The 20,847-nt window shown below is 35.2% G+C and overlaps 3 protein-coding genes across 4 annotated transcripts; 1 reads left to right on the plus strand and 2 right to left on the minus strand.

Annotated features, from left to right (window-relative positions):
* The first annotated feature begins 540 nt into the window (after window positions 1-540).
* Window positions 541-3,828, plus strand: LOC145565433 (polyubiquitin 11-like). The gene is made up of 2 exons (XM_081625441.1): window positions 541-627; window positions 3,004-3,828. The coding sequence occupies exons 1-2, from the start codon at window positions 541-543 to the stop codon at window positions 3,826-3,828; spliced, it is 912 nt and encodes a 303-aa protein (XP_081481567.1).
* Window positions 3,829-4,777: 949 nt separating this feature from the next.
* LOC145564155 (CRIB domain-containing protein RIC6-like) lies at window positions 4,778-5,993 on the minus strand. The gene is made up of 4 exons (XM_081624492.1): window positions 5,761-5,993; window positions 5,568-5,668; window positions 5,422-5,479; window positions 4,778-5,328 (listed from the first exon to the last, which is right to left on the minus strand). Exons 1-4 carry the CDS (start codon window positions 5,816-5,818, stop codon window positions 4,778-4,780), a joined length of 768 nt encoding a protein of 255 aa, XP_081480618.1. The 5' UTR covers window positions 5,819-5,993.
* Window positions 5,994-7,769: 1,776 nt separating this feature from the next.
* On the minus strand, window positions 7,770-20,543 carry LOC145564156 (putative helicase MAGATAMA 3). 2 transcript variants are annotated; one of them, XM_081624494.1, is made up of 20 exons: window positions 20,414-20,543; window positions 19,784-19,922; window positions 19,547-19,689; window positions 19,190-19,384; window positions 18,169-18,360; window positions 17,966-18,001; window positions 16,590-16,675; window positions 16,420-16,470; window positions 15,445-15,556; window positions 15,272-15,377; window positions 14,535-14,632; window positions 13,426-13,536; window positions 13,264-13,356; window positions 12,510-12,563; window positions 11,972-12,030; window positions 11,787-11,871; window positions 11,095-11,463; window positions 10,762-10,884; window positions 10,602-10,688; window positions 7,770-8,504 (listed from the first exon to the last, which is right to left on the minus strand). In XM_081624494.1, exons 1-20 carry the CDS (start codon window positions 20,513-20,515, stop codon window positions 8,325-8,327), a joined length of 2,421 nt encoding a protein of 806 aa, XP_081480620.1. In that variant the 5' UTR covers window positions 20,516-20,543; the 3' UTR covers window positions 7,770-8,324. The 2 variants fall into 2 exon arrangements, with proteins under 2 accessions (XP_081480620.1, XP_081480619.1); XM_081624493.1 differs by lacking the exon at window positions 20,414-20,543 and having other exon boundaries at window positions 19,190-19,370; window positions 19,784-19,923.
* Between the last annotated feature and the right edge of the window lie 304 nt (window positions 20,544-20,847).

Raw genomic sequence — 20,847 nt, forward strand, 5'->3', positions numbered from 1 at the left:
AAATAAGGTTACTATGTTAAAAATAATGGTCACTATATTCAAAATAATGTCAGTTGCGTGTGTATAGACCTCGGGTCCACAATAATATTATTGTGGACCAGGTCCACGCAAGTGTTTTTGCAAACAAGATTGTATAATCATCAGAAAATCAGACACAAGCAAATCGGAGATGATATTGGACCAAAATGGATCATTCCAGGAGTCCAGGCCCAAATTTCATGGAAGATTGCATGAGATTATCCTACAATAATTGGTCTTAATTAATTAATTTTGAGAAAAAAGGTAATTAATAAATTTCAAAAAAACTGGATAGAATTAATACTAATGGCGCCCTGCCACTCAATAAAAACGTGGAGTCACACTAAAGAGCAGTCTTAGGTTGTTTTCATTTCACTATAAATACCCTAAACCCTACTCCTATAATCTCACACCACCTCTCTTTTCTTTTCTCTAATTAAAAATAGTTTTTTTTTTTTTTTTAATTGTTTTCGGTGTTTGTTCTTACAGCCGCCACCGGCCACCACCACCACCACCTTCACCATGGCTGATCATCGTGAAGCTCGTGCCTCGAGTCCCGCTTATGCTATCTCTGCCTCCTCTACTGCTAATGAGACTTATGGCGATGAGGTTTATTTCTTGTTTCATTTTAACACTCATCATGTTGTTTATGTGTTTATTTATGTGTGTTTTATTTGTTTTTGTTTTGTCAAAGGATGTTTTTTTTACATGTTTTTGGATTGGTTAGTTGGCTTTTCATGCGAAAAAATTTAGAATCGATTAGACCATTTGTTGAATCTTGATGTCATTTTCTTTTGATTTTTTATTTTTTATTTATTTTTTTTTTGATTTTTTTTTATATGTAGTTGTGAATTATGATGATGAAATCATTTACTCTGTCTTAAAAAAAAAGTTGAAATCATTTTCTCTTGATTTTTTTAAAATTTTATTATTTATTTAATTTTTGGTTAAGAATTAAAAATTAAATTTTAAATAAATAATAAAATTAAAAAAATTAAAAGAAAATGACTTCAAGATTTAATTTTTATAGTTGTGATGATGAAATGAAGGATGAAGAATTATTTTCCATGAATTTTTGTGCTATAACATTTGTTTTAAGAGTCATTTTTATAGATCTATAATTGAATTGATCAAAAGTTAAGGTTTGTTGATTAATTAATAAATTAAAAATATATATCATCAACATAAAATTGATTTTCACAAATGTTTTTGCCCTCTATATGAATCTTTGGATGTTTAATTTTAATATTAGGGGTTTTTGGTTATTATAAGATTTTGGTCTTTTCTTATATAAATCAAATGTAAAAATTGAAATTTCATGGATTTTTGGGTTTTGAAATATATAATTGTCAATTTTTGCCCTGGAAGGAGTTTGATCTTGTTTTGAAACACCAACTTGCAATTTGTGATTGATCTTTTAAAATCCAAAGGCTTAGATCTAGGATATATTAGTAGAATGGATTGTTGATCACTAATTTGAGAATCAAGATTGCTTCAAATTGATTTCTATTGGCTTGACTACATACGAATTTAATGAGGGCCTGTTTGACAATTTAGGGTGCATAGAGACTTAGATCTAACCCTCATTAGAGCGATCCAATAGATCTAGACTTTCTCATGGAGATCAATAGTCGATCTTTGTTTGTGAATGCATCTAGCTTATTCCTTTAATTTCTCTCCTTAGATTGGGGCGGGGGGGGGGGGGGGGGGGAGCGAGGGATTTTGGGAAGGGTGAGGGAGGGAACGAAGGGGATTTGTGAAGCCATCTAGCTTATTCCTTTAATTTCTCTCCTTTGATTGGGGGGGGGGGGGGGGGGGAGGGCGAGGGATTTTGGGAAGGGTGAGGGAGGGAACAAAGGGGATTTGTGAAGCCATCTAGCTTATTCCTTTAATTTCTCTCCTTCGATTGGGGGGAGGGGGGCGAGGGATTTTGGGAAGGGTGAGGGAGGGAACGAAGGGGATAAAATATTTAAATAATTCTGTATATTAATCTAATTTACCTAAATGTTTAAGTGTTTTTGAGAACCCAAATCATCTTTTTTTGAGGACCCAAATCGATCATCTAGTAATTAATATTGATTTTAATTTGATTGTGAAACATTTCAAGCCTTCTTTTTAGTGTATGAGAGAGTTTAATTTCACATTTTATTCACCCTTTTCCTTTCATTGAGATTGTTAGAGAATTGTTCATTTGAAGGGGAGTGAAGTAGATCAAAATATTTGGAGAGGTTTAGAACCCTACCTCCTATCATTATCCCATAAAATTAATTGAAAATATCAATCATATACTACATGCATGCTTGCTTGTGTGTCAATTGTTAGCTTTGATCCCTAAAATTGTCAATTGTTAACAACGCATAAAATTGCATGATAGATCTATGTAATTCACAAATTTCTAAATGATTAAATGTCTGATGTAGGTTTTTCTACGTGCACAATTTTGCTTATTTATGAATTCACTTTAATAAATAGCGAGGTTATATTATGTTATTAACTGCCGTATTTCTTAGTTATTAAGATATGTTATCTTTTTGTCTCATCGGTAATATTTGGTAGATTATTAATTACATTATATTATTTAGATCCGTTAAATTTTCCTAATATATATTGCATGATTTATGATTTGTCGCCGTGTGTTTCACATGTTTTTCCCATTCTAGAATAGACGATATTTTTAGTTAAAGTAATGTATAGTAACTGAAACAATTAAGTTTTAAAATTTTCAGCAAGAACTAACTTGATAAACTAATAAACTATACCATGTATCTTCACTCAATAGACTCTTCCATGTAAAAGTTAATAACCTCTAGTACTTTATTTAGAGCTGCATCCAATTCAAATTCGCGGTATGTTTACCATTCTTAACGATGTTCACCATGTCCTCTTTCGATTTGTTGTCACTAATATCATATGTACACAAGGATAACAATGTCGTATGTATACTTATTATATAGACTGATTTTATTCCGTCTGTATTTTATGAAGATTAAAAGCACCGCTGCATTCAAAGAGAAGAAATCATATTGTGTTGCTGAGAACCCCATTGATTTATCCCATCAAGATGAATCTCTGAGTGCAGAACAGACACTCGCCGACAACAATGTATCTGAGCTTACTAGGAAATTGCTAATCAAAATCCCTACCAACCCTCAGCTGGACATGATGGTTGTCGCGAATGCCAATGACACCGCGACTTCTGTCAAATACATGATAGCCAATAAGCTGGGATGCAACCCGCACAGCTACGATCTCATGTACGAGGGAAGACTACTTCTTCCTCGTGCAACTCTTGGTATTCTCGACATCAATACTAATTCGACCCTGTTCTTGGTCGAGATCCCTCAGGATCTCGTGTGGATCTCAGTTTACACCCCGAATAATGGGAAAGTGATCTTTCAGATCAGGAAGCTGCAGACTGTTGGTTATGCCAAGGTTGTGATTGGAAGTATGATAAACTCGAGAGTTGATGGAGCTGGACTTCTGTTGGATGGAAATGCTCTCGAGGATTCGAGGACATTGGCTTCATACTGCATTGATAATCATACTGTTCTGCAGCTGATCTATCCGTTTCAGGTGTCTTTGAAGATGTACTTGGGTAGTACTGTCACTCTGAATGTCCTGGCTTCGGATGATGTGGGTAATATCCGTCGAAGGGTGTTTGATCAGCATGGAATTATCCTTCCTTTTAATCCGATGTCCTTCCAAGGGAGACGGCTCGTTGTTGGATATAATCTCGCAAGCTATGGTGTCAAGAGGGACTCCATGCTCAGAATGGGGCGTCCTCCAAAGCACACAATATGTCTTGATTAGCTTGATGAGGGTTTTATCGGCGTCTTTGTTTAAGTTTTATGGAGTCAGTGTTGTCGTCGTTGTTGTTTTTCTTGTTAGCAGTTCTTATTGCTATCGTTGTTGTTTTTCTTCTTGTTGTGTCGTCGTTGTCTGTTTCAGAGAAACACTAGGCTGATTTTACATGTAACATACCAGAATCTCTGTTATTCTGGTAGCAGTAAGCTGTCTATTGCTTTCTGTTTGTTGTGTCAGTCCATGTTATAAGTTTTTATGTTGAATCAAACTCATCAAGCTTTCTATGGTTTAAGATATGTTGTGTTAAAGACTTAAAAGAATGCTGGGTATTTTTATCAATGTTGGTAATTTTAATGTTTGATTATTTCCTGTAGTTTTGTATTGATTGTTAAGTAGTTATGGTAAATGGGTTGTCTGGTTCGGGCAATTTTGCTTTGGGAACGAGTTCAATCAGGTCTATTCAGATGTATCGTAAATTACTACATTCTGTTAAAGGATCAGATCAATTTCAACTTTATGAACCAATCAAGTCATATTTGGTCTAGTAGTTCATATTCGAGTACAAACTACTCTGAGTTAGATAAATTTTGACAGGGTTGAATAATTTATTAATTTCACAAACTATGAAATAGATAAATTCATACCAGTTTAACAAATTTGGTAATGAGATGCGTTATCGTATCCAATAGGGTATTAAAAGCGCATTGCGAATTAGGTAACACTATTGGTTAGCTGAAAATTCAGGTTTTACATGCTATAAGCGAAGAACAAAACTTGGCTAAGAAGATCTTTTTTTTTTGTTCTATTTACTTCCAATCAAAGAATACAACTATCAATCTGTTGCAACTTGCAAGGAATAGAAGAGATTCTAAACCCAAGTTTGCCAAAAAAGGGGAGGTAAAAAGATAAAATGTGTACAGAAAAATATACATTACACATGATGATGAGACTATTTTTACATTGCATGAATTCCTCTAGAAATATCATCCAATGCCTTCTGATCTTCTTGCTCTGTTGCTTTCATAAGTGAACCTTGGCATGTATCTTTGCCTTTCGATCGACGTGGTGGTGTATGATCTGCACTGCCTCCTGCAGTAGCAGTGTTTCTGCTGCTGTTTCCTCCTCCTACACCAGGATCCGAGAAGTGTGAAAACTCGACGACTGGTGGGGCTGCAGACTTGGACTTGGTTGATGTTCTAGATGTGCTGGTCTTGGTCTTTTTCCGGCGTGAGGAGCTTTTTTGGCTCACTGAGGTTGACTCACCTTCTTCTGTTCGGAGAACCTGCTGCTGCTGCTGTTGTTGCTGAGGCGGCTGCTGCTTTGTTAATGACCTTCTGGGGGATTCGACAGCAGCAGAGGGAGTCGAGTTAGCACGCCTCGATCCCCTAGGCTTGTCGGACTTCTTTCGAGAGGGAGACTCAATGGGTGAGTCCGAACTTGTAGAGAATCGTTTTTCTTGGACTAGACCCCGTGTTCTAGGTCCGTTTTGTTGATCAACTAGACAAACAAAATATAACACACGTGTTTCATATCCAGGTAATTATTATTTCCAGACGAAGAGAGTATTAGACTTAAAATTACATTTGTTATCTAATTTCTTACCATTCAAAGCTCCTCCTCCGCCTCCTCCTCCTTCTCCGTCTTTGAATTGATTAATCTACGGAACACACGAAAGATTCAAATTCGATCATAACTAATCTGATCATACTTTCAACTGATATATATGAAATAAATTGTTACAATACCCAGCTCGGCGAATTCGCAGTTGGACCATCCCAACCAATATGAGCAACATGCTTTACATCAGTAGGAAACCCAATTTGCATTTCTGTCTCTTGTTCCTCATCTACATTATTACCAATAAATTTGCAAATATTAAGAATTATATTCCACATTAAACCAAAAAAAAAAAAAAAAAAAATCAACAAAAAAACTTACCAAAAATTGTTGAAATGTATCTAAGACCTTTGAGAAGTCCCTTCATCTTCATTGACATCGTCGATGGATCAAACACGATAGAAAATTTCGAAACAACGAACGTTCGTTAGCAAATTTCGATACAAGCTAACTGTTCATGTAATAATCTAGCTAATCTGCAAAAGGGGAGGAGAAATTCATGTTCATGTTTTTACATGTACACTTTTTTTTTCCCTCAATAATATTAAAATTAATAAATCAACATCTTATTCCTTCCAACTAACAAGATCTTGTAATAAAAGAGAGTTTATCAAATACCGTTGTCAAAAATCTCCAATCATATATTTTGTCAAATATAAATTATTAATTGATTGATTCCTTTTTCTTGGAGTGGAAACCACGAAGACCTTCAACATATTAATTAATTTAAGCATAATAAAAAAAAAAAATTAGTCTTTTTTCATTAAAATATGGAAAGATTTGAACTTTTCCATTAGAGTTTTTTCCTCCTTGTTTTTATGAGTTGACCTTTTAATATTTTTTCAACATATATGAATTTATTACAAACATGTTTCCATGTTTTCATGTTTAATTTCTTGAGCACTTAAAACAAACAAGCATTTATCAATTTTATCATACATAATGATGTAAAAACAACATGCATTTTTATTTTTTAGATGTTTGTGATTTTTTTTGTTGTATTAACGTATGATTATCTCCAATGGAATATGTTTTATACTCTTATCAGATATTGATATTGTTGCGTAACATGTAAAATTAAGCAAAATACATCAAAAATTTAAAAATGGGAATGGGAAAAATGGCATTCTCACCTTATAATAGAAACAAATTTGCAATATAATTCATCAAATTAGTCATAGAAAGAATTATCCTGAATCCATCTATACATCATAGATTGATGAAATAGGAGATCTTCACAGAACAAATTAAACACTAAGAAGAAATTGGCCCACAATGCAACAAATTTTGCCAAGGTTTTTTCATAATTTTTTTTTTTTTTTTGAATAAATTAAAGGAGGAAGAAAAAAAATCAGAAAGGAAAATTTTAATTCAATCTATTGATGTAAGATGAATGAGAGAATTTTGCCATATGATTTAGAAGCCAAACGTGTTTAGTTGGTTTGGTCCAATTTGGCAATTGCCAGCTAAATTTCAAAAATACAACCTGTTATATTTACCCCCTTTTATCTCCTCATTACTTTTTCTAAAGTAAAGTGATGAAATTTTTTATTTTTTTTATAATTCTTTTATTTCATCAAACTAATAATAATCTAGCAAAAATACAATCATATAGAGTAATAGACAATGATGGGTACTTGAAAATTAAATACTCATAACACATTCTATAGTTGAAAATTAAATACTCGTAACGCGTTAGGCTTCGTATTATACTTATGCAACATTTTCATAGTTTTCATATCTTTATAAACCCTAATTAAATAAATTCCCGTATATTGTAAGTGGGGAGTTTTGTCTACATTTACATAGAATGTAAAAGTGAAATGTTTAGATATTCGAAACATATATCTCAGTCTAATTGGAAATTTTTTTTAAAAAAAAAAAATCTATATATTAAAAAAATATTAATAATGGAAAATTGCTTTGGTAGGAAATTATAAATTATTAATGAAGTATTGACTTAGGTTAGTAATTTATGTTTGCATATATACAAATAGTTTGAATGTTTGATTGGTATGTTTGGTTAGCATTGAATTTCTTTTCAGTAAATTCAATAACTTTTACCAAATGAGCATGTTTATACCAAGTTAAAATCAACTTATACTTGTTTAAAAAAAAAGAAAAAAAGAAAAAAAAAAAAAAAACCTCATACATATCTTAACATTACATGTTTCAAATTTAATTCTAAGATAAATAGTAATAGACCTATAAATAAAAAATTATTGTAGTAGCATACGACTAAACACTGAGTTGACTATATTGGACACAGAAACAGGTAGGGTGGTCTAATTGAGTAGGAATAACAAAAGTATATTTAATCAAATAGAAGCCAGCATGACATCATATTATATACTATAATTCAGCAAAATTAGTAACTTCAATTATTAGGAACCATCATGATGGATTTCCTAATTACTATATATTACAATAAAATAATTAATTTGACTCTGCATTTGTTTTTTAAATGATTAAAAAAAAAAAAAAGGCGCCATTTACAGCTTTAACAGTATAGTTTTTATATTTCCCTGATATAAAGTCAGAAATAAAGATATAATTAAAGGATCAATCTTCAAAATTGTATAGGATTCACTATCCTATCCCATGAGGCCAACCCTTTAGTCCGGCAGGGGTATATTTTGCCGTCCAAAGCCCTTCTCTTCCGATCCCATGATCTTCAAATTTTCGGGATGATGACATTACCAGTTTTCTGATAGCCATCTCCTGCAGCTAAGCTGGCAAAAATTATTAGTAGTCATTGTTATGTCATCTGTTTTCTACAGTCATCTTCAACCTGCAAAGTGCAGCCTTGGCAGTATGGTCAGTTTGCCCAATAAATGAAGCCCGTCTACTATACTTCGTCAGTTTGCCCAATGTGGAATCTGCAACTAATCATCACCGCCTGCATCACCAAAACCTTCATCTTCGACATCCATTGCTTGTACAGAGTTGTCCACATCACCATATATAGGAGCATACATTTCTTCATCAAAATCATCAGGCTCAACCTCCACTTTCATGGATTTCATGTGTTCGTCACTAACAAATGATGCATAAGGCTTGGTCACCTGCCATGATAATATTGATAAGAATGAGAGATGATAGCTGGACTCATTATATATTGCGAAAAATCACTCCGTATTATCTTGCACACCACAGAAACAAAGATCTTTCACACATGAAAGACAAATTTTATCCTACTCAGAAACCCAGCTCTTAATCTTCAATTTTCTATATTTTCACCTTTCAATGACAAGATTTGCAGGATATTAGCATAATGAGTTCTACTACCTTCTCTTATTAATTATAGTCAATTGAAGAAGTAGAATGGAGATGCTGTTTCCTAGTACAGCTTGATTCACGTCTTCCAGCAATATCTATCTTAGTCTTTGTTTAGCATCAAAACCTGATGTACAATTTTTGATAATCTAGTTGCAGGTAGATTAGGTTAAGAAACGTACAGTATGCAACATTCACCCTAGCTAGTTGTACAAGGGAAAGTCGGAAGACAAGTTTGACTTGTTTATCAATATTATCAATATTAAAAGTGATCTCAACATTCAGCTTGAATAGCTTGTTTAGATACCACATAAATCAATACTTAAGTGACTCAGTGAATCTAAAAAGACACCCATATCCCAGAACTTGTTTAACCCTACTCAGCATGTCAACCTCCAACAATACATATTCAATAATTTACAGAAACCCTGAAGCTGTTGAAGACAAAAAACATATACTCCATATTTAAGTCTCACATGTATTGTCCTACACCCTGGTTAGTCCATTACACGGACTATTGAAGGATGCTAGACTAAAATACTACAATGTCCCACTTAGATTAGTGGAAACAGCTTCATCATCAATAAGCATTAGTATTACTTCAAATTATCAGAAACATGCCCATAAGCTCAACACCAATGACCAGACAAGTGGCATTTACAGTTTGTTTGGGTAATGTTAAGGGAAGGAAAAGAAAGAGAGGGAGGTAAAGGGGAGGGAAGGGAAAGGAAGGGGAAGGAAGAAGGATGAGTTTTCCTTCCAAATCTCTCCATTGTTGGAGGGATCATTTTCTTAGAATTTAGGGGCCGTTTGGTTGGGGGTAATAATCAAAGGGAAAGGGAATGAACATGCCCCATTCCCTTTGTTGTTGTTTGTTTGTCACTATCAATCATTCCCTTTACCCTCTTTCATTATTGACTTTACCCATTTTTGCTCTAAAATGATTCCTCACCCCCCCCCCCCCTAGACTTTTCCATTCCCTTTCCCTAGACACCAAAACCACCACCATACCCACCCCGGCTAGCAACCTTCTACAGCACAACCACCACCCAGCCACCTCGCCACCCCTCCGCCGGCAAGCGCCGCCCCTACCACAGCCATTTGCACAACCACATCTCCCTCGAAAACCTTCCCCCGTCCGTCTTCGGAGCTTGCCGCCCATCCTCCGACCATCGCCGGCTCTCAGCGCACCTCCCACGCCCTTTTCCAGAACACGGCGCACCTCCCCCACCCATCCCTTCCCCCCGAAAACATCTCCCCTCCTCGAAAAAACTTCCCCCAACCCTCGAATAACCCTAAAAAACTCTCCCCCTCCCCTTAAACCGTCGTCCGCCCCTCCCCCCACCCTTGAAACCCTAGCTGCTAGGGTTTCGAGTGTGGGGGGAGGGGTGGCCGACGGTTTTAAGGGGAGGGGGAGGGTTTTTTAGGGTTATACGTGGGTGGGGGGAAAGTTTTCCGGGTAAATAAATGGCGGCGAGGGTCGAGGGAGGGGGCGAGTTCCGGGGAGGTGGTGGTTGGGCTGTAGGGTGGCTGGGAAATGAAGAAAAAGAGTGTTGCTATGGTGGATGTGGTGGTGCTATGGTGGAGGTGATTCCCTTGTGTTTTTTATAAAACAAACATGCTAAATGGAAAGGGATTCATTCCATTCTCTTTGATACCCTTTCTCCATTCCATTCCAATTCCACCATGCGAACCAAACGGCCCCTTAGTCCCTCCATTTCTCTCCCCTCCAATTCCCTTCATCCCTAATTTTTTTATCCAAATGAAAGAAACTCCCCTCCCTCCATTTCCCTTCCCTTCCTTTCCCTCCATTTCCTTCAATCCAAACACACACTTAAGCTTACAGGTGCATAATATTCATGGAATGCAGAATAAACCATGATTACCTCAAAAAGAGAATTATTCTTCACAGCAGCTTCTACGAGGTTGCTCCAGTGCTTGTCCCTCTTCAATGTTGATGCAGAACCCACAACCTAGAGACTCCGAAGTTCAGGTGAAAAATCATCACAAAGTTTATGTAAAATATAATTTGTTGATCAGCCTTACCAGGATGGATGAACGAGCTCTGGTGATGCCAACATTCATACGCCTAAAATCAGAAACAAATCCAATACCCCCATCTTTGCTTGCCCTAACACATGAGAATATTGCAACATCCTTTTCCCGTCCCTGCAATGAGTTCCAGCAATTTATATAGTTTGATTGTCAATACAATTTTCAGTCAGATAGTATGACTATATATCGCATAGTTGATTATTTGAATATTTGGTCACTCTTGCTTTGCATTTCAGGCATCCACGACATCTAAGTTGGCAAAGACATTAAACAATAAAAATTGCACATTTTAAAACCAAGAACAAAACTACGAAGATCACATACCTGAAAACCATCAACAGTGTTTATGTCTACTACTTTTTCTGAATCAGAACCAAATATTTCCCGGAAACGCTGACGGAAGAGCTTAACCTGAAGGCTATAAGGAGAAATAATAGCAAGTTTGGAGCTTGACTTGAGCTCTGGATATTTGGAAATCAATTTCTGATATAAGAGGAGTGCAAACTCAACCTCATCTACATTTACCCAAGATCCACTTCCTTCAGGTTGCAAATCTGATCCATCCTTTACATCAAAGAAGCAAAAGGGGCGAAAACAGCGATAATCATGCCAAACACGCTTTGTTTGTTCTTCAATATCAGCACCATCTTCCAGTGCATTATCATAAAATTCTTGAGAAGGAAAACTCCGTATCTATTTAAACAACACACTTGTATCATAGACATAAGATGACGATAGTAAACACAAATAAATAAAAGATCAAGTATGAGTTCCCTTAACTTTCAATTCTAAAGCAGAATTGTAAGGGGAATATGGGATCAAAGTTTAGAATTATAATAGTTTGCGTAATACTGGAGAACCAGATATCTTCTCAAGCTTATGAAATCTGTAAGAGTCTAAACCCAATTCAAATCTAGCTTAAGTACCACATATGACCACTTTAAAGACCTGTACGTGCAGAGAATCGAAAATTTGTTACATAAGAGTAAAAACACCACAAAGTTCAAATAGTGTACCTCAGGATGCATACGATATTGCGTCTTGAGCATCAATACTGGATATCCAGCTTTCTGGAATCTTTTGAACAAGCTCATGCCGTATCTATAGGGATACATAAGTTAGTAAGAAGCATTTTAATAAGTAATTTATGATGTAGGTTCTAACATGACAAAAGACAAATATGTAAGATTAAAATTCTTACCCCAGATTTTGAGCCACAGTAGAAATCACAGTAGCTGGCAATTGAACAGGATCACCAACCTGATAAGACAATGAAATGACAGCTTGTAAACCTGCAGCCGCAGAAGCCCAATTCCAGGACATTTGCACATATGTTTAACTCCTATAACATCAGGTTCTATAGCTCTCACTCCTTATCATATAATATACATGTTATATAAGCATTAGTAGCATTACCACATGGGTTACGGAGAAAAAGCATTTCTGAATTTTTAATTGTATATGCCATTTAAAGTTTAGATACTTGCATATGCTCACTTGATACGGCTTTCACATGTCAAACCTTAATATTTCTGTCAAGTCAATAAAAGCTTTATTTAGGACAAAAGAGGTACAGTTTCATAGACTCTGATTGTGACACAGAACTATAGCTTAAATGTGAAGCAGAGAAAGAAAAAAAAATCCTCATTATACAACATAAATAATTATCTTCCAACCAGTGTAAGCATGTAATGTACAAGTCTGATCACTATTAGAAAAAAAGGGGATGTAGATATTACCAAAAACACTTGCTTGCATCCAGTTGACAAAGGCACGAGAGTTGCTGGTTCCACCTATTATCCAAAAAAAAATAGAAAATTGAAGGCCAAGATCAGACACATAAAACAATCTCATAATGGAAATCTCAGTTAAAGCAGCTACCACATACAAACACTGGGGGAGTCATAAGTGCAAACATTTTTTTTTTTTTTTGTGTGTGTGTGTGTGTGCGGGGGGTGGGGGAGGGGGGTGTTGCGGATCATAAGTCCCTTGACATAAATGGTTGACAAGCTAGCTAGAAGAGCTGAGTAGCAATTCAAAAGGCCAATATTTATATTCAGCCACAGAGCATTATCATTCAGGTTTTTCAGCTATAGAAAATTTTCAAGTTTGTAATATGTTATACCAAGCTATTCAACAACAAAAGCATCCACAGAGAAAAGTACAGATATAACTTTGTTTGGATTGAAGGAAATGGAGGGAAAGGAAGGGAAAAGAAAATAACAAATGAGGAAGAAAAAGAATTGGAGGGGAGAGAAAAGGAGGGATAGAATTGTACGAAATTGATCCCTCCAACAATGGAGAGACTTGGAAGGAAAACTCATCATCTTCCCTCCTTTCCCTTTCCTGATTTCCTCCCCTTCCCCTCCCTCCCCTTCTATTCCTTCCTCTTATGAGAAATTTTTCCTTGGTTAAAATATAAATTACAGCTTACTTACTAGCATGAGAAATACAAACAGTAATTCTTAAACAAACAAATGGCAGAATACTTACCGCTTGAGCAGCTTCGTCTATGATAACAATGTCAAAACCACGATTCAATTTAGAAAAAATCGTCGAACCACTGAAGCTGAGAGTAGAGAATACCTACATCCAGAAAAGTATTAGTGAAAAGAGCACCATAAAAATTTCCAGCTAAGGGGAAGAATTGCATACAATCACAGCTTCATCCAGAATTGATGCACGTATGCTATCTCTATCACTCCCTGGAGCTCCTTGCTTCTGCCTATCCAGATGGCCCTCCAGACCAGCTAGCTTTTGCTCTACCTTCAAAAACAAATCAGTTGTATAAGCACCAGAGAAGCTTAAAGAGTAAAACTACAGGCAATTTAGCAGGTTAACAACAATAACACGATTGATAATGCTCAACAACCTCACTGCCATTATTATTTACGTTGAAAGATGCTATAGATCCTCCATATGCCATTATATCATATACCCCTCCCCCTCCTCTCCAATCCCACACAAGGCATTACTACTGAGATTTAACAGCCCAAGCTACAAAAATTGTATTTCAGCTAGCACATTCAAAAGTTGAAACAAAAATAGAACTTGAAAGCATTATGTTTTATGAGTCATTGTAATATATTAACCTAAGGAAGGGCATTATAGGTAATTTAGTAGTATTAGGTTAGAACCTTTAGCCTTAGTATAAATAGAGTGGGAAGGGAAGGGAATAGGTAGGCAGAATTTTGGAGTAGTTCCTTAGGAGAGTTGTGACCTCAAGTCACTCATTTAGAGAGTTGTGAGCTTAACTCACTGTAGAGCTTGATAGGCTAAACCTATCGATTGTGTTAACCGTTATTTATGTTAATTAAAGCCTCAATCTTTCTTCTCTAATTTACCATTCTACAGCTTTCTTCTCTGTTATTGGTTGTATCTGCTCAGTCCATAACAGTCATGGGATAAGATTTCTTTCACACAAATAGAATGGCTTCACATCAGATGAAAAATAATCAATTCCATATATTACAGGCCATCTCACACTCTAAAGATCATAGCCAATAGATCACTTAATTTGGCCATTGCACTTGCAAGCTACCATGGGTTTTTACTTCGTTTAAAATGGTCCTCCAATAAGCCACAACCTTGAGAAGAAGTTATAGTGATGAGAATGCGGAAGGAGCCAAGGATCAAATGAGGATGGATGTGTACCAAAATATACAAGTCACAATATCATCCCCACCCTAAGGCCACAAGAAAAGGCTAAATAGTTTTTATTTGGGGGGAAAAAAAACAGTGCAAGGTACATCAGATATTCATACCAAATAATCCATTGAAACTGCCTGTACTGAATGATGAGCCTTAAGACCTATGCGAACAATCTTAGGATTATAAGCACGGTCATTTTCATCACGAACACCTGCAGATAACCGGAATAATATATCATCATATAAGTTAGATCATCACAAGGTAAATTCTGAGGCTGCTATATCTGACTATTAGATTACATCAACCAATGGCTTAAAAAGTACAGCGGAAACATAAGAAAGAAACAAAGGAGTAGAGGTCGGAGCACATCCAATAGATTCAATTGCTGAAAACCAGTTAGTACATACAGAAGCATGTTGAAACACCTATATACTCAATGGCACATACTTGAGAAGGATAACTTCGTCACTTTATTAATAAAAATCTTCTCGTTGTCGATGAAGTTCCTCATCTAGAGGACCCAAAATAGATCTTCGCAATGTCTTACATCTGTTTGTCTCTTCTTATAATGTACTCCCCACATCTCATATTAGTTGTCAAATCTTTATTTTCCAGACGTCTCAAATTAGCTGTCTAGTTTTCAAATAATAAACTAAAACATTTACTACGCCATAATACTAAATAGCTATTGAAAAAAAAAAGAGTAATATAGAAAGTTGGAAACATCACAACAAATAAAGACTTGTCAGAAATCAACGGTAGGGAATGATGCTCCCTGTAATTTTTTTTCCATTACATAATTATGACACCTTGGACAGGAAAGGTAGAAAAGATAGACAAAAAAGTATACCTGTATTTAGAACTCGCAACACAATCTCATCAAGTGCAGAATTTGATGGGGCACAAACCAGCACACGAACACGATATTTGCGACTAGAATTTACAACTTCTGGTTTCTGCACCACATTGACTGTTCAGAAGACAATCTAAAGAATACTCATCATAGTAGGAAAATTAGTATACCAATTCATTTCCAGTGGTTGGAAAAAACCCATCATCACCATCAACTGGCATGATCTCATCTCTTGGATTGACCTTGGATATCCAGGGAGATGCTAGTCTCCAGTGATTGCACCTGTATCACATAAACATGTTGATATTAGTACCATAACAGATTTGTATACCAATATTCAAATCTATATGCAACAAGAGTCAAAAGATTCTGCTACTTCCCTACAAAAATAACTTGATACCTATGTCTGAAAAGAGACACCCTTCCTGGACAAGCAAGAGGAGGGTCAGATGTACATAGCCTGACCCTTGAAATGACAAAGCAGTTTGTTTTTAACTGACCCTTATTCTAATACATAATGAGTACTAATTACTTCACAAATACTAAAAATCATAGGCATATAATTTGAACTACAGCTGTGAAGCTCCATTAACACTAGATACAGATTCTGTTATACATAATGAGCTATTATACTTTATTATTCTGTTAAAAATACTTCAGAACTACAGCTGTGAAGCTCCATTAACACTAGATACAGATTCTGCATCTTTCCTAACTGGCATATAATTTGAATTTTGAAGTGTGCTGTTGCCTTAAACAATAATCAGCTCACTTGGATGCATATATTCTTAACCAGTACTAAGACAAATGATCCACCAATGACACATGAACAAGAATGCCTGGACCTAGATAGATGAAGCTATGGTAGTTGTGAAACAAGAAACAATACTTCCAACCACAAAAAATGCACCAGCAGAAACTCCTTGGAAGGAAGTAGACCAGGATTTTTTTTTGAAAGAATGAGTTCCAAGAAGATTAAGCACAAGCAAACTGCAAATATTTAGGAATATATAGCATACAGCACAGTATTTGTTAAAATAATTTTTAATAAGTATGTTCCAACTAGCACAGCAAGATATTATAGAATCAAAGGCCAAAAAGAAGAATTATCTAAGACACCAAATTGAGCAACAGGCAAAGCATACTTCTCCTCCATAGGCAATTCCGGGCCTCGCTTCATGTCACGCAGTTTATCCCTGGAAGAGTAAAGAAATTAAGACCCAGATCAGTGAAATTAAGCCTCCACAATGAAACAGCATAGGCAGTCTGCTACATGATCACACAAGAGAAAAAAGTGAGGATAGTTGTAACTCACTTAGCATTCATTCTTGCTGGAACAGAATGCAGAATAGCATTAAGAAGCCCAAGAATAGTTTGTGTCTTTCCAGTCCCTGGAGGACCCTAAAATGAACAAAAAATCAGGTTCCAAGAACCTCATAGATCATAATCAGCATATACAGAAATATCATATAAAGTATAGCAAATAAAGATGATCCAGCTTAAAAAGTTATTGACTCGCACACCCTCCCTCCCCCATCCCAAAAATAAGGAAGTAAATCAGAAATGTTCAAAGTAAACATGAAACAAGAACCAGAATCATCAAACCAAAGAAAACCTTTGGCAGAACAAAATAGGGGAATCAAATCAGTGGCCAACTGGCCATTCCAGATCATAACAGCAATCTGAGAATTGATTAATCAGTGCCAGTATTGTGGAAGCTCTCATTCAATTATTTACAAACACCATCAAACCATGTAAACATAACAATAAACTAGAAGCTAGAATAGAGAGATTTGACTACTTGGTCAAGAATCAAATTGGCTAATGTCTTCTATAGTAAGGATTTGGATCTAAGAAAAATTCCACAGCATCAAAAACATCATATTAGCAACTTCAAAATTCATATTGACTGCTAGGAAATTTCTCCTGAGCCATGGATTTGAAAAAAAAAATGTTCCCCTAGGATAACTTTTGAACAAGAGGCAATCTCCCTCTTTTTCCAAGAACTTCATAAATATGCAAATTTTCAAGCTTAAAAGGTTAAAATAATTAACTCTAATGAAATATTCTATCATGTCATGCTGATATCTTGTAAGATTTTCAGTGCCCAGAAACACAGAAGGCATCACCCAGGTAATTGTCCACTATTAAGACTCAAGAGTGCCTCATGCTGGGAATAAACACATTAATACATAACATCAAACCTCAAGGTGACTCAGCGATGGTTTCAATTATTTTATTTTCAAGTCTTCAATCCCTCAAAGGACAACATTTTATTTGGAAAAAATTGGCCTGGCACCAACTATAGCTTTAATGCATGGAGCAGAAAACCGAAATTGGGATTAGAACACCAACTGTATCGTTGGATGCGCATAATGACATATGATCCAACCCAAATCTACCATCCAACCACAAGCATCAGATAACAGCAAATTCTTTTCTTAAGGCTTATACTTCTTTGAAACTTTAAACATTTCACTAACAAGGTGATTAAAAAATTAAAGCCAGGCAAAACCATTCATATCTTTTTACACCAGACAGCCAAATCAAAGCAAACCTATACACGCTAGCCCAATCCATTCTTATGCCATACAGTTAGTTTTCGAATCAATTAACACATAAATGTGGCCCTAAACATGTTGACATAAATGAGTAAATTGCTGCTGCTTGAGTTTCAAAGTCAGAAAATACCTGTATCAAGACAAAAGGTTTCCGTGATAGCCCTGCCTGAATAAATCAGTCAGATTCACGTCAGGTTATTGTAAAAATAGAATATACAAGACTTTCTAACTAAGAGTAACTGGATTAGAGAGCTATGTGCCTATGCAGACTAATTCAGAAGCAAAAAAGAACTAGAAGAAAATGAGAAATCCAAGAGTTTCACAAATACTCACACGTATAGCTTCCAGTTGAGACTCGTTGTGATTACTTTCAATAGATTCCATCAATTTCCCAGGGATCTCCCAAGCAAGACCAGTTGAATTGGCACTACTGTCAGTAGCCTTCAAAATTACATCCCTGAAGGGAAGAGAGCTAATTGACCGCATGGCAACAAACTCGCGAAAAATAGTAGATAAACTGCAGACCTGTCGTAAGAATCAGTTACTTGAATAAAAAGAAACCTGGCTATATTGAAAATTTGACAAATGAAGATCCTATGATGAGATCACCAAGTAAAATATAGTACAGAATTTTAACATTTTTTAGACTCAATACATTATGAGTACAAACAACACTCGCCAAAAATATAGAATGTCTTCTCAGCTGATAAATGTGTGGTCGCATTGCAAATTATTTAACTCATTCATCAGCACATGATTTATAGGTATATTCCCATCAATTTTTAAACAATATCATTTTCTAAACATACATATTATACGTACCCCCACATCCACCACCAAACTTCAGTAAAGCATTTAATAATCCTTCTTCAGTTAATAATTCTAAATTGAAAACCAGGAGGCAGGAGCTACTCAGATGTAAAAAGTAGTCTCCATGGATTAAAGAATCACTCATATGCATCCAGGTTCAATTTACAGAGACTGTACATAGCAAAGAGACTAAGTGACTCAATTTTTTTTCTTTTCCCTCTTTAACCTACATACAATGCCCTCAATAGGAGAATTTCTCGTAAGCTAATTTTCACTTAAAGTTAGTTTGTGAACCAAAGATAGGTACTTCAGTTACAATGAGACCATTCAAAGGCCACGAAAGATGGAGAACACGATGAACTATGCTGCCATCTCTCAAATATATGTTTCTTTTACTTCTATGGGACCATTTGGTACCCATGACTTGCATTCATTTCTTTTCCATGAACAGATGAGCACATACTATATGAGACACACTGATTAAATAGCGAAATTTCAGAAAATGTAAAAATAGAACAGATTTCAGTAAATAATGATATATTACCTTCGACATGTGAAGAATAATCTGTTCAACTTTTATACATGAACGCATATTGGCAAGTCTCTTGCTAGACACTGTACGGTTTGTATCAGTTCCCTTAACCTCTCCTTGTAAAAACATTCTGAGTCTAAGAGAATCTATCTGACGATGCTCCACCAACGCAAATGCATATGTCTCAGGAAGCCTGTTACCAACAATCTGTAATGTTCAACCACATTAAATTAGCAAGATGGGAGCAAACACACTATCTAATGATAGATATAAGGAATCTTCCATAAAAGAACTAACTCGTAATGCTACTCTTAAATCTTAATTATTAGCTCCCAAACTAGTCATAAACTAGCAAAACAGCTTAATCACCTTCTCTTTCGAAAGTAGCAAAAGATCATTTTGGAAAAAGGAATCTCCCTCCTCCGTCGTGTAAAATACAACTGGGAAATAAAATCCATCTGAATCACTGCATTCTTTAACCATACAAATCTTCTGCTGGAAAGGCGATGCCCCTGATTGTTAGACAAAACTTTAGTATTTATACAAATAATAATCCGCATATTTGGAACAAAGGTCCAAGATGAAGTGAAAGGAAACAAACTATACCCTCTTCATCTTTGGCTCTGACAATTTGGGATTTCACTTCTTCAAAAAGAAGAGGCTCAAAAGTTGCAAGATAATCATCAACATCTTTAAATGTATCTTTCACCTCCTTTAAACCCTTTTTACTTTGTACGCTAGATTTCTGCTTTTCAAATACACATATAAAAAAATACAAAGATCATCAAAATGCAATAACAAGAACAAATTTGTTATAAATAAGAAAAAAAAAAATTGAAACATTAAAACTAAAAATATGCATTATATATCCCAAACTGTTCATCTCATATAACCCAAATGGGGAAAACAATTCACTTATTGGCTAAGAATTTGTATTTAATTGTTCATCCCAAAAACCCAAATAAATAAAAAAAATAAGCTCATCACAATAACAATAACAATAAAAACAATAAACTGCAATCATTATCACAAACTGTTCATCTCAACTATACCCAAATAGGAAAATAATTGTTTTTAATTGTTCGTACCAATTACCCAAAAAGCAAAACCAACCAAAAATTGCATATAAATTGTTGAATAATTGATTAAAAGGAAATTAAATCTAAGCATAAGAAATTAAAGAGATCATAGCATTAAAAAAATAAATAAAAAAAAAAAAGTAAAAAATAAAATTGCCTGAGAATGTTGAAGAAGACGAAAGTAATCCCAGCTAAGAACAATCTTGTAGAAGCGAATCATGCAAGCTTCCTCCTCCACTTTGATCTTCTCTATTGCCATTTTTTCAGTGGAGAAAGAGACTAAGAGAGCAGAGACTTCTCTCGCTGTTAAAAATTGAGGCCAAGGGTTTAAGGGGTTTCTAATGTTATTAACTAGATAAAACTCGTCGTGCAATTTACGAGATAAAAAATTTCTTTAAATAAATATTTATTTTATATATGTTTCTCGTATGAGATAAATTATAAAAACTTAATCATTAATTGTAATGCTATTTAAATCTAACTAATTTTGAAGAAGACTATAAATTTAAGTAAATTATGCAATACGAAATACTTTTTAACCCGGAGTAATTATATTTTGAAGCCAAATAGTAAGTAACTCAAATTCATCGT

This window comes from Chenopodium album, chromosome 10 (genome assembly GCF_948465745.1).
Source record: "Chenopodium album chromosome 10, dcCheAlbu1.1, whole genome shotgun sequence".
NCBI classification, from domain to species: domain Eukaryota; kingdom Viridiplantae; phylum Streptophyta; class Magnoliopsida; order Caryophyllales; family Amaranthaceae; genus Chenopodium; species Chenopodium album.

Bases quoted from the DNA above. Each gene is read 5' to 3' on its own strand.
- LOC145565433 (XM_081625441.1), top strand. From the start codon at position 541: ATGGCTGATCATCGTGAAGCTCGTGCCTCGAGTCCCGCTTATGCTATC. The intron at 628-3,003 runs GTTTATTTCTTG...TATTTTATGAAG, and splicing joins ATGAGACTTATGGCGATGAG to ATTAAAAGCACCGCTGCATT.
- LOC145564155 (XM_081624492.1), bottom strand. From the start codon at position 5,818: ATGTCAATGAAGATGAAGGGACTTCTCAAAGGTCTTAGATACATTTCA. The intron at 5,669-5,760 runs GTAAGTTTTTTT...GTAATAATGTAG, and splicing joins ATACATTTCAACAATTTTTG to ATGAGGAACAAGAGACAGAA. The intron at 5,329-5,421 runs AGAAATTAGATA...TGTTATATTTTG, and splicing joins AGGAGGAGCTTTGAATGGTA to TTTGTCTAGTTGATCAACAA.
- LOC145564156 (XM_081624494.1), bottom strand. From the start codon at position 20,515: ATGGCAATAGAGAAGATCAAAGTGGAGGAGGAAGCTTGCATGATTCGC. The intron at 16,676-17,965 runs GTATTTTCTGAC...TGTTCATTTTAG, and splicing joins AACCTTTTGTCTTGATACAG to GGTCCTCCAGGGACTGGAAA. The intron at 14,633-15,271 runs GTATACTTTTTT...GGTTATCTGCAG, and splicing joins GTTGCGAGTTCTAAATACAG to GTGTTCGTGATGAAAATGAC.